At 39.1% G+C, this 14,527-nt stretch overlaps 1 protein-coding gene across 7 annotated transcripts in view; it reads right to left on the bottom strand.

Annotated features, from left to right (window-relative positions):
• FGGY (FGGY carbohydrate kinase domain containing) overlaps positions 1-14,527 on the bottom strand; it is a 476,938-nt gene that overhangs the window by 387,618 nt on the left and 74,793 nt on the right. For all 7 annotated transcript variants that reach the window (XM_065912007.1, XM_065912026.1, XM_065912035.1 and 4 more), the window contains one exon: positions 13,944-14,032. In XM_065912007.1, coding sequence (XP_065768079.1) covers positions 13,944-14,032 — 89 coding nt within the window. The remainder of the gene's footprint in view (positions 1-13,943; positions 14,033-14,527) is intronic.

Here is a 14,527-nt window from a genome sequence, read left to right on the forward strand (position 1 = left end):
AGGCAAAACAAAGGCTGACTTCTCCCCCATGGATCTCTCTTCCTTTATGGGCAGCAGTATGCAGACCCCCAGTCCTCCACTGAACTACATTTAAAATAGCTTTTGTGAAGGGCAGACACAGCGGCCATTTTCATGTGTGTGCGTGCCTGCAGCAATGAACTGATTGTAATATGAACAATGTGCACTTCTTCCCACTTCTGACAGAATAGATGACATTGTGTCGTGGGCCCAGGAGGGGGTGGGGGCCCAACGAAAGAAACCAAGCCTTCAGGTTTATGACATGAAATTCTGATAAAAAGCATTTCGAAGCCTCTTTCCCATCATCAAGAAACCACACTGGGCAAGATCAGAGCTTAACAGCCAACAACAACAAAAAAAAAGACACATTCAATCCCTGAGATCATTTTCCTGAAATAGAAAACTACATATGTTTCTCAAATTTCACATCAAGCCACTGCAGAGGCCAGACTGCCGGGCTGAATTGGGCCAAAGTAAGTAAGGGAGAGAAAGAGAAAGAGAAAGGGAGGGGAGAAGGGAGGAGGGGAGAGGGGGAGGGGTTGGAAAAGGGAGTAAACAGAGGAAAATGAGCCCATTCTTCCACATCACCACATTTCTCTAGCACAATCTAAACTTACAAACACCCCCAGTTTCACAGAACTTGTAGTTAGGGTTGCTTATCGGGCAGTCTTTACTTTGTCAAATTAAGACACATTGCCTTGGATTAGCAAGACTCCTTAAATTCGAAATGACTTCATGGTTGGCTCAGAGTTCAGTGTCTCTAGGGCCAGCCGCCAGGAACATATCCACTGTGGGCCTCCCTCCCCTCTCCAAACTGACCTGCCTGACTTTTCCATGGAGACAGCAGAGCAAAATCCCAAGCAGACAGGCTGTCAGTGTTAATTAAAAGTCCAAACACCTCTTTAGAAACTATCTCCAGCTCAATATTTATACAGAATATAAGACTCCTAACAGGCAGGGCTGGAGAAGGGAGCAGGAGGTTGAGGGCGGAAGTAGGTTTGAATGGCATTTGGAACCCATTAATTTTTAAAAGACATGCTGCCACTCTATATAGACCCAGAGAGGTTCAAAATTTAACGAAACCAGGAAGATGAATGAGCTGAAGATTGTTTAGAAAGCCTGGGGACAGAGCTCAGCTTTTGAAAAGAATACTATCTGGGCAATAATGAGAGCTGATGCTTTTTCGGGGGGAACACAGTTTCTGGCACATTTTCACAATACAGGTTGACAATGTTTTGTATTTAACAAAAGGAAAGGCAATCTTCTAAATGACTTGGGAACAAAGGACTCCCTGACTACAATTTCTTAATAACATTTAAGAATTCTCTTCAAAGGTCCCTGACAATAATTTAGACAGAGGGATGGAAGAAAAGTGAAGAAAACAATGAAAAAAGAAAATAAGTTAAAAAATAATTAACTAGAAGAGGTGAAAGAAGAACAGAAGGAAAGAGTTCGACACTAAGTGACATCCCAAAGGGTTGAATTTAATGCTCAGCTTTTATTTTTCTAAAAACGGTGAAGCAAGAAGTCAAAGCATGACTTAGATCAATACCATTACCTCTCAGACTCAAGAGTTTCAGTCCAGGGAGAAGGTACACGGATCACCTAAGCCAACCATCAAATTCTGCAGACAAACAGTTCCAGGGGACCCGAGGTTATCTGACTGAACCAGACACATCTTCCCAGTTTCAAACCATGACACCTTATGTACCTAATGATGTGCATCCTGGCCACCGCCAAGGTCTCAGAGCCCTTAGAGTACTATGGACTCCAAGACTGAATATACACACCTTCATCAGATTGACAGAAATTTAGAGGCTATCCAGAATCACACAGGTACCGTACACTCAGAAGACCCAATAATGAAGTTCATAAGAGTTCATCTACAGTGATAGCCATCTTGGACAGCAAACTACAATGTACTAGTTTCACCCTCAGAGTGAGACCATTCTGAAATTCTGTCATATTACCTGGAAAATGAGATCTCTATTCTTTAGCATTTTCGTAGTTCCAAACATTTTTTTTAGCAAAGAATATGCCACCACAGGGCTTCCCTGGTAGCTCAGCTGGTTAAGAATCTGCCTGCAATGCAGGAGACCCTGGTTTGATTTCTGGGTTGGGAAGACCCCTTGGAGAAGGGATAGGCTACCCACTCCAGTATTCTTGGGCTTCCCGGGTGGCTCAGATGGTAAAGATTCTGCCTGCAATGCGGGAGACCTGGGTTCAATACCTGGGTTGGGAAGATCCCCTGGAGGAGGGCATGGCAACCCATTCCAGTATTCTTGCTTGGGGAATCCCCATGGACCAAGAAGCCTGGCAGGCTACAGTCCATGGGGTCCCAAAGAGTTGGACATGACTGAGCGACACAGCACATACCATCATATTGTTTTAAAATGAGGTACCCCATCCCAAGGTTGTTCCACTTTATTGTACTAAGGAGCAAACAAGATTAAATTCTAAAAGTGATACTAGGTCTCAGGGAAAACTGTTAAGTAAAGAAAATGCTACAGAGCTAGTCAGTTGGAAAATTACAGTGATACTGGCCATTATCTTTCAGGTGTTAAGCATTCACATCTGGGTGTGTGTGTGTGTGTGTGTGTGTGTGTGTGTGTGTGTGTGTGTGATGGAATATTACACTGTGTGTGTGTGAGAGAGAGAGAGAGGGAATATTACTCAGCCAAAACAAGAATGAAATACTGCCATTTACAGCAACATAGACCCAGAGATTATCATACTAAGTGAAATAAGCCAGACAGAAAAAGACAAATATCATATGATATCACTTATATGTGGAATTTCACTGAAAAAAGATACAAATGAAATTATTGACAAAACAGAAATAGACCCACAGACATAGAAAAGAAACTTAGGGGTACCAAAGGAGAAAGGGGAGGGAGAGTGACAAATTAGAGGATTTCCTGCCAGGTTCCTCTGTCCATGGGATTCTCCAGGCAAGAATACTGGAGTGTGCTGCCACGTCCTTCTCCACAGGATTTTTCAGACCCAGGGATCAAACCCATGTCTCTTATGTCCTCTGCACTGGCAGGTGGATTCTGTACCACTAGCACCACCTGGGAAACCCCCACTCCACATACATATTTTATATATACATATACATATATATCTTTTTTAAAAAGACCTGTTATCAGTGCCTTGATATCTAGATACACAGCAAGTACTCAATACAAATTGGCTGTTATTATTTTTTTAAATTATGGAAACTAAGTAAATTCAAATTAGTTGTTCTAAATGAAGGGTGAACATCATAACCACCCAAAGTCACACATTTTTACCTCCTTTGTCCCAAAGGACAAAGGTAGGGATTCTTAATCTTTTCCATGGAGATTTGCTTTACTGATGACAAGTGAAAGAAGAAATCCTTCCCCAGGATTTCACTCAACATAGCAGATAAAGAAGGACGGTCACTGACCCCATATTTAAGCAATACTGCAGGCAGCAGCAGGACTCCCAGCCTCCGGGGGTCTGTACCTCGATTCTGATGCTTTTGGTAGGTGTGGGTGAGAAGCAATGATAGGAACACTGCACTCCCCTCCTGCTCCAACAGCCTGGGTTTATTCAATTCTCTCCTGCCCCTCCACAGACTTGCAGCCTCTGAACACCGACAGCCTGTGGTTTCCTGGCATCTGCTCATTTTTTCACACCCACAATAGCTCCTTGAGCTTTGGTGACACTCTCACACTCCCTGACTCATGGCACCCTGATCACATCCATAGGAAGGCTAGACAAAAGCTGCAAATGGGGGGAGACAGGTTGCCCAACAGATTATTGTTTCTAAATGGCCCATGGTCCACACCCCACCTGGAAGCTGTTTAACTAAATTTAGCTTCACCTTAAAAGTTAAGAATAAAACTAAAAAATAGAGACTAAAAAGAAAGATAAACGAAAGTAGAAACTAGTGTGCACTAGTCTGTACAGGTTTCACCACAGTGCTCCATCTTCTCCCTAAAACAAAGCCATGACGTTTTTGTCCCTCTTTAACCAAAAAAGGAACCTGGGATTGAGAAAGGTTACATAAGTTACCCAAGTTCACCCAGGTAATAAATGGCAGAGCAAAACTTTGAGCTAAGGAGTATTTGGCTCTAGCCCTTACATGAATTTGTATAGTTTAAATAAATGTGTGCCTACCTACTGTTAGACAAGATAGAGGAGGCCTCTTAGGTGGTCTATTAATACATACACAAAGAATAAGTGAAAGAGGGAGTGAATGAATGGATAGATGAAGGAAATTGTAAACTAAGGTTGTTTCAAATTTACATCACCTCCTCTATGACCTCTACCATGCTCACCCTTCTCTCTGTCACTATCACAGAAGGCTTATAAATCAGTATCTGGGATATCAATATTTACTGAGAAATAACAATTTGTGCTTATCTTTTTACTTGCTCAGTATTAATTCCCCCTTTTTTCTTTAGTAGCAAGAGAAAAAATTTTACTCAAGTCACAAGGCATTCAACTTTATCTGGCTCCACTCTAGCTGCGTGCGAGCATAAACCAATGATATGCAAGCAAAAGTATTATGCAGATCTTCAAAGAACGCTATTTAAAAAGGCTAACTCAGGTGTGTACATCCTTTTTACGAAACTCCCACCTTCTTTCTTCCTGCTACATGGAATGTGGGATGAAAAGCCGAGACTCCAGCAGCCATTTTGAGGTCTCAAAGGCATGAGAAGTCTTTGAGGACAGAAGTCAGGCCCGAAGACAGTGAAGCAAAAATGCCAAAACAGTTAGTGTCCTTGATGACTTCATGGGACTTTCAAAGTAGCCCAAGACTGTACATCTGGATATATTTACAGAAGAGAATGAACACTTATGTGTTCAAACCACTGTGATTTTAAACTTTCTATTATTTCTATTACTCACCAGTGAAGAGATAAGGATCATGTTTCTTCTGTAAGAGTGAGAGAACTCTTTTTTCCCAAAAAATAAGAATAAAGGAAATCTAATATTTACAGGCCATTTCTCAGCACTATTAAAGATACTGAAAAATAAGCTGATGCAAGGGGATGACTCAATCATTTTTCATAGAACCTAGAACTGTTTTATACTGTTGTTCTGAGAACATAACCACAAAACAAGGGAATCAAAGAGTTTTTGCATCAATCATATCAGAAATAAGTGATATTTTTCTCAGAATTCTTTAATTTTATGATACTGCCTCTAGAATCCTTGTCAAGTTTCAACCAAGTTATGGTCAAAAAAATGTTACCTCTAGAATGACCTAAATTCAATCAGTTTTCCTTAAATTCAATAGATTGCTAACAAAAAAAATCAAGTCATTAACAACAATGAGAATCCATTCTGCAGTTATGAAAGTAGCTATAATAAAAAAAAAAACAGGAAAACAAGTGCTGGTGAAGATGTAGAGAAATCAGAATCCTTATACATTGCTGGTGGGAATACTGAATGATGCAATTGCTATGGAAAAGTTCAGTGGGTCCTCAGAAAGCTAAACAAGGGATTGCCATGTGACCCAGCAATTAAACTCCTAGTTATATACCAACAAGAACTGAAAGAGGAGGCTCAAAAATATATACCAATATTCCTGGTAGCATTATTCGTTATATCCAAAAGGAAGAAACGACCCAATTATCCATTAAGGGTCCACCAACAGATGAATGGAAAAGCAAAGTGCAGTGCATGTATATAATGGAATATCATTCAGTCATAAAAAGGAAGGAAATTCTTACACATTACAACATGGATGAATATTGAAAGCAATATTGATAAGCCAGACATATAAAATCCTACTTATATGAGATATCTATAATAGGCAAATTCATAAAGACAGAAAGTAGGTTGGACATTAACAAAGACAGAGGGAAGGAATGAACTGGGAGTTGTTACTTAATGGTTAGAATTTGTATTTGAGTAATAAGTCTTAGAGATAGTGGTAACAGCTGTTCAACACCATGAATGTAATTAATGCTATTGAACTGTATACTTAAAATGGCTTAAATGGTCAATTGTATGCTGTAAATATTTAGCTATTATAACTCATAAAATAAAGTAATCTATCAAAAGCACTGGCTTATATAAATGAGTGACTTGTATAGTATATGAATTCTTTCTCAATAAACTGTTTTTTTAATCAAATCTTATCTTAGATATGCAATGAGAGAAGTGATCAGGACATCAAGTACTGAGGAAGGGATGTGGACAGCAGGCACGTCACCAGAGGCAGATACTATCGTAGAAGTCTCTCCCTCCTTCCTCCCATGCTGCTGTCTTGGCCCGTAGGGAGCATGAGATGGCCACCCGCTGGCTCTCTCCACTAAGAGCAGCACCAGAGGAGGCAGAGCTGACTGCACCCCAGAGCCCCTGACTTAATTTTCTCCAAGGGGGTAAGGGAAATCCATCTGACATTTGTGATACTGAAATATATTAAGCCATGTTTTAAGGGGTCACTGTGTTAAAGATAAGGCGATAAGTCATTCTTAGAATAACATGGAGCCCACACTGCTCTCTCTATGACCAGGTGCAACCAGCATGCCTTGGCTTCAGGAAAGTACACCTGAGCGGCGTCTGCATTCATGTTGCTGACTCAGTTACTTGACTTGATGACATTTGGTTGGCATACCAAGCCAGCCTTCCTCCATATAAGGACACATACACCTGCATACGTGGTTGCTGGTTTAGCCTCATTTCTGAGTTGCTTTATCCATCCAGTATACTAGAAGTTCTACACATTAGAAGTTAATGAGTATTTTTTAAAATAACGAGGTAGTTTTCATTGTTCATTTCACTGTTCATAAAGAGCTAATATGCTCTTTATGTAGTCTCTATCAGTCAGAACTCCAATGGCAAGGAAAGGTGAGTGAACACTTAACCAATGGGTATGTGCGTGTAAGTCACTCAGTCGTGTCTGACTCTTAACGACCACAAGGACTGTAGCCCACCTGGCTCCTCTGTCCATGGAATTCTCCAGACAAGAAACGGGAGTAGGCTGCCATTCCCTTCTCCAGGGGATCTTCCCGACTGGGAGACTGAACCAGGGTTTCCCACATTACAGGCAGATTCTTTACTGTCTGAGCCACCAGGAAAGCCCCAACCAAAGAGTACCTGCTGGGAATTTACACAGTGAGTGTGTTAGTGTTAGTCACTCAGTTGTGTTCGACTCTTGAGACCCCATGGACTGTAGCCTGCTAGGCTCCTCTGTAAGGAATTCTCCAGAGAATACTGGAGTGGGTTGCCATTTCCTACTCCAGGGGATCTTCCTGACCAGGGATCGAACCCTGGTCTCCCTTCATTGCAGGCAGATTCATTACCATCTGAGCCACTAGGGAAGCACTGGCAGGCAGGTTCTTTACCACTAGCACCGCCTGGAAAGCCCAAAATAGTGAGGATTAATGCTAATTGTCCTAAGTGTGATTAACAGCACTGTGGTTAGATAGGAGAAGGACAGCACGCTTGGGGACCACACTGCAGAATTTATGAGGGAAAATATGGTATTTGGGGTTCATTTATAAATGGCTTAGCAAAATAAACACGTATTTGCATGTCAGAGCACTTCTGAGCACAATGTAACAAAAACATTAACTGATGAATGTAGTTTATTGTGAAGATACGGTGTTCCATATATCATTTTCTCAACTTTTCTGTAGCTTTAATTTTTTTTCAAAAATAATACCTTGGGGGAAATACTACAACAAACAAAAAAAATGAATGCTCAAAAAAAAACTTAAAAAAAAAGAATTTTTACGTAATATTTACAAAAACACTGAAATCCAATATAAATATTAGTAGTTGACATAAATAGGTAATTGATACCTATAATATTAATAGTTATTGATGTTAATTGGCATAACTTAATAGAACAAGTAGTTAATAAATATAAGAAAAAGTAACTGCATTTAATAATATAAATACACATTAAAATAAGCAATCATATTAAGGTTAAAAATTGACACAGACATATCATACAGATACAGGACAGAATATTAAACAGGTATCAAAAACATGTTTTCAGATATCTATTGATATGGAAAATACAATAATGAGTAAAATAAATTATGCAAGGCAGATTTATAGTAAACAAAACACAGTAATAACAGTATAAATAATTTTACTAAATTTTTGAAATCTCAGAGATTATACTTGGAAAATGACTATAAATTTGGATCAATAACCTGCCAGAATCTTCTCCTAACAGATTAGCAAATAACCATAAGGAAAATAACAATATATTAATATCCATCAACCCCAAACATACAGAACCATGAAAATCTGGACAATAAATGCCATTTTAAAAAGATTACAGTTCTACAGAACATAAATTCATCTCTTAAAGTAGAAAATATTTACCAACAACCTTCACAGAATTTTACATTGTCATAGGGGGGAGAGAAGTAATATATAACATATATTATTTATTATATATTATTAATTATTATAATTATATTAATTATTATATATTATATAGCATATATTAGTCCTTACAAAATGTGAGGAAAAGTGAACCTGAGATTCTAGAAGCTTAGTCCTGGTTTCCCACATGCCACAGGAAAGTCTCAGAAATTTTAACATATAACTTCTAAAGCAAACTAACCAAATAGTCTCTTGTGTGTAAGGAACCTGGTCATCATTTCTTTTAGTCCTAAGCAATAAAAACAAATGAACTGAGGACAAATCTCCTATGAAAATTCAAAATAATTTATGTAGATAACTCTATCCTTAAGAAAATAAAGCATAACTCCTTTCTACTCCTTGTTGTGGACTGTGAATGGTGATTTCTTTCCAAAAGGTACAAGATAGGAAGAGGGAAGGAGTAACTTTACATTGGAGAAACCTGACAAACGATACCTCAGCCACAAGATCAAGGTCAACATCAACATGGATATCATACTAACAGTATGTACCCTTGATATGATATGATGTGATATGATATATAATATGACATGACATGATATGATAATAATAGTACTCAACAGAAAATGGCACTGTAGTCTTCCAAAAACATACTACTCATGTCTCATCATGAGATAAACATCAAACAAATTACATTAGAGGGACACGCTATAATTCATATAACTACTCTTCAAAACCATCAAGGTCATCAAAAACAGAGAAAGTGGAGAAACTGTCAAAGCCATGAAAAGACTAAGGAGATATGATTACATGTATGTGGTATCTGAAATAGGATTTTGGAATTAAAAAAAAAAAGCCCATTAGGTAAAAGCTAAGGAAATATGACTAAGTACAGAATTTAGTTAATAATAATAGAGCCACACTGGTTCATCAATTGTTTATAAATGTTTCACACTAACATACTTTGTTAATAATAAGGGAAACTGGGTGTCAAGTATATGGGAACTCTCACACTATCTTCACAACTTTTCTGTAAATCTAGAGTTAATTTAACATAAAGCCTGCTTGAAATTATAATTGAATTTAAAAGGACATACTTTTAGATAGTTGACAGAGTATTGCTAACCCCTAACAATCTAGGAGGAACTTCTCTCAGACCCCAGTGTTAGAAGTAGTTCTACTCCTGGACAGCAATTGGGTTCTCATCTGTTCACTCAGTTCATCTTGATTATGTTCTCACTTTTTCTTTGGTGACTAGGAAGTTTGGAAACAAATCTGTTGGTAATTAAGAAGAACCACATAGTTTCTATGAAGTTCTTAACTTTATGTTATTTTATTAATATTTCACTCCATTGTGATTTCATTCCATTTTTAACATCTTTATCACCGTTTTTATCTTCTATTACTAGTCACTTCAAATCTCTTTAGGGAGATTTATATGTATATATGATTTCATCTGATTACACAAAATTTTATTATACAAATTTCTGACTTCCCATTTCTCAAGTTACCCAAATTCTGGACTATTAGCCACTAAAGGCTATCATGTGGCAAATTACTAAAACATGGAGCTTCAGTTCTTGAATGGTAAAATGGTGATAACATCACCTTTTTTACCTGATGGTTAGGAGGACTAATGGGGTTCACACTTGTTAAAATATTAGCTCAGATACAGAGAATGCACTCAATAGATGATGATGATGATGATTATATAAATTACTATTAACGAAAATAGCAATAATTATTTTCATCTATATAATGAAAAGAATGGGTTTCCCTGATGGCGCAGTAGTGAAGAAGCCACCTGCCAATGCAGGAGGTGCAGGAGATGCAGGTTTGATGCCTGGGTTGGGACGATCCCTGGAGAAGCGAATAGCAACCCATCCAGTATTCTGACCTGGAAATCCCATGGACAGAGGAGCCTGGTAGGCTACAGACCATGGGGTCGCAAAAGAGACACACCTTAGCAACTAGAACAACAATGAAAAGAATGGAGCTGACTTACAAATTAACCAAAGGCCAGAGTGATGATTTTCTCAGTGACCCAGATAAACAAGAGTAGCTGTCATATTTTGGAGGATAAAATCAATAAATAAAGGGTGCAGGGCAAGCAGGAGAAGAGAGAAAAACAGATAAGAGGAAGAGGAAGACTTCTTACACAGTCACTGCCAAAAACAAGTCTGAAGGCTTAAGACAAGGTGAAATCTGATCACTTTTTAGCTATGACTCCATTAGAATAATAAAGAAAAAATAAAGGAAAAAAAAAACCACCCTCCAGCCTTTTTGGCACCCATTTACCCAAAAGCTCCCAAAACAATCACAATAAGAGCCAGATAAACACCAAATCTGACCCTCTCATTGGCGCAGAGGATGCCAAGATCATTTTCCACTGCCCAAAGTTTGTTTGGCATTGGTACATTCAAACACAGATCCTCATCTTCCTTATTCTAGAAGATGGACGGACAATGGGTAATTTTCATTAAAAGAACTATGAATTCTTTAAATCCTATGTGCTACACATTTTAGCCACAGTACCTCTAACCCTAATTGGATGTCCAGATGAGGACCTGAATTTGAGTTGGGGGGATCAGTAGTAATTTCCTCCAGTTTCTCACAGACAGTACATGGCAGAGACACTGAACCCAGGTCCCCTGACTACAAGGGTTTCCCTCTTTGTGATATGCCAGAAACTTAATGCAAAGATTCCCTGCCAAAATCGATAAAGAAAACAAAATAAAATTGCTAATTCTTTCAAAAACTTTCTCAGCGCTGTGTCGGAAAGTTTTTCTGTCACCTCATTCAGTCAGTCCATACAATAACTCCATGGAGTAAGTACTGTCATTCCCCCAATTATGTTTATAATTGAGAACGCTCAGAGCTTTCCTATTTCACCCTGATCATACAAGTTGAAACAGAGAAGAAAGAACGAAGAGTTTGAAGAAATAATAGTAAAGACAGATGTAAGAGAGACACGAGCCAGGGAGAGGGCAACCATCTTAACAAGAGGAATGTGATTCGCAGGGTCCAAGGTCTGTGGCTCAGCTTTTCAGGAAAGGGAAGCTGGAAGGTGCTGGCGGGTACGGGCAAAGGGTGGGGGAGGGGTCTGCAAGCTCATACTAAGGACAATGAGTCGTGAGTGTCTCAGTCAAGGGAAAAATGGCACGGATGACTGGACTAGTCAGTAAGTCATTTCTGAGCACTAATCTTTCTGCATCCTCAGGGTTTCAGACTGTCATGGGTGGGCAACGCAAGCCCCCAAGCATGTTCTGATAAGCCAACCAGAAGTTGCCCACTTTTAAATTCACCAAATTAATTTGACTCTTTAAAACACTTCCAACCCTTCGCAGGAATGAACCAACTTACCATCACATATTACTTCCATGTACTCTTTAGGCACTGTTGTCCCAACTTGCCTGACCATATAACTACCTGGGGCCTTTGTTAATCACACATATTCCCAGGTACCCCATGTAGATTCTGATTCAGTAGGTTTAAAACTGGAAGTCCTGGGGATTTGGGCTTTGAAATGATCCAGCTGACTCCTGTAAGCAGGCTAGTTTGGAAAAAACTGTTTTAACAGGACTTTGCCAATAGGTTTGCAAGGTACATTTTATAGATAAGGAGAGATACAAAGAAGGGAAGGCCATGCCCAAGGCACCAAACTCTTGTGTGGCAGAACTGAGGATAAGTTACGCTGTAACTCCACAGCAGATATGCCTGCCACAGCATTTGAATCTATCTGAGCCAGATCTAATTTCAAAAGCAAGCTTCCTGGTGTCTTAACATGGCATCAGACACTTGGAAATGGGGGTGTGGACAATCTAGCACCATCAGAAAAAAAACAAGGGATAGTTAGGGAGCTTGGAGTTGACAGTTAAAATAACCAACAAGGACCAAGTGTACAGCACAGGGAATTCTGCTCAATGTCATGTGGTAGCCTGGAGGGCAGGGGAGTTTGAGGGAGAATGGATACATGTATATGTAAGGCTGAGTCACTCTGTTATACACCTGAAACTATCACAACATTATTAATCAGCTATACTCCAATACAAAATAAGAAGGTTTAAATAAAAAACAAAACAAAACCCAGGAAGACATCATTACACTGGACTGATTAACACCCAAGGAAAGAAAAGGAAAATTGAGGTCCTCTGCCATCTTTAGTTCTGCTTTTAAGTCCTCAAGGCTTGCAGGCGAACGGATTGTTACTGATACCCACACTATTAGCAATGCTTTGACTTCTAGGTTCATTTGGCTAAATTAATCAAAATACTTCCTTCACTACTGCACAAAAATAGGGGGAAAAAACTAGAGAAAGGCCCTTCCTGAAATAACTGTAGACAATCAATATCACAACAAAAGAGGAAGGTCCAGATGAGACATTCACCCAAACTCCGGCTCCTCACTGATGTTAACAGATGATGGTGACTAATTGCAAGTTCTGGGGCCAAGTTCAGACCACTCCTCCAGAACCCTCACCCCAGGGAAGGGTGGCTACCTGAGGTCTGCCAAGGCCATTTTTATATGCATGTGAATCCCCTCTACTCTAGCATTTCATTAAGAGGAGGGGAGAATAATCCACAAAATGAATAAAGTCCTTGTGAAATATATCTTCTACTTTCTGGAAGGCCCTGCTGCTGAATGAATACTATACTCTTATCAACTCTCCACTAGGAAAGTCCAAATCATACAAAATGAGACAAAGAGAAAGAGCACAGGGAAAATGGAACTCCCCAGCCCAGCTTCTCATTAGTTTAAATAAAAAGGAAAATGGAGAATATTTAAAAGAGATGAATTTAAGATACACCTAAATATATACACTGAAGCAGGTTTATCTGTCCTTTGGGAAATGATCTTCTTTCTTATATGCAATTATGAGTCATTTCCAAGATAAGAAGACCCTGCCCTTGTGCATCCCCTGAAATTTGAGGTCAAGATGACAACAGGTTTGCATACTTTGAGAGGTCATGTCCTATTTGTCCAAATATACGCACATCTGTGCATACATCCACTCTGTTTACTGCAGCAGCTGAAACCACACTTGAGTATTTTTTTAAATTGTCAGGTGTGTGCCAGATAGCACATGACTTGTGTATAACACTCAAAATTTATTGAGAAATACTATTGATTTCAATATACATACCTTTATACTCTGGGATGATTCAGGTACATTGATACAAAAACCAAAATAGTTTCATTAACACACCAATCTAGTTAAAGTTAAAATCAGCTTCCCTTAAAAAACGTATCTCTTGCCTTAATTTTAGGGGCCTAAAATGTTTCTTTTCTTCATCATGTAAAAAAGTGGCTTTGGAAAAACAGTCACATTTCACAAAGGACTATTCACATCTCCTTTAAATGTGTCCAATTTTAATGAATGGTCTTCACCTTGGATACACACATTCCAGGCCTCATAAAAACAATGGTGTTTGGGCATGTGCAGTGGAGGTGGAAGATGGATTCAAGATGTTTCAAGTACGCAAAATCACATGCAGATGTACAAACAGTACATCCAGTCAAAGCGAGTTAAGAAAGCAATATATATACAGACACCCAAGAATGGATGAACACAAATAAAATTCAACTTGTAATTAACATACCGTGCTGTGACACCTGTTGCCTTCCACGATAAGAAGTCTGGGAGATCAAAGAAATGTCCCGCCTTATCCCAGCAAGTCTCTCTCAAGTTCTGCCAAATTAAATATATATTAGAATCAATTACGGGCCTTTTTTTTCTCCTCCTCTCCTCTCTCAATAATGTTTCAAAATTTTCAAAACAAAAGCATAGCCAACAATGCCCAAGAAAACATCTGTGCAGGGTCTGGGACGTGGTGGTGGGGAGGGGAGTATAAAAGCAGTACACAGGACAATTATTGATCCTTTCAAAAATGACTATAATTTCCCTTTTATTCCTCTTTACCAACCTGGAGTGGGAAGAAGTACACTTTGCAAGGGTACGCAATCCATCTTTCCAGTGAAGGGCAAGGGGATACATTTCAAGACATATAAAAAGACTTCAAAGCTGAACAGCTGTGAACTGGGGAGAAAAATCACACTAGAAAACTACCTGATGAAATGTGATGTGTCCTGCCATGAAAACATCTCTCCACGCTGACAGGTTCCAAAAACAACAGGAATGATAGCCCCTTGTCCACAAAGAACTTCCAATCTAAGCCAGAGAGAA

The sequence above is a fragment of the Muntiacus reevesi genome, chromosome 1 (genome assembly GCF_963930625.1).
Source record: "Muntiacus reevesi chromosome 1, mMunRee1.1, whole genome shotgun sequence".
Lineage (NCBI taxonomy): Eukaryota > Metazoa > Chordata > Mammalia > Artiodactyla > Cervidae > Muntiacus > Muntiacus reevesi.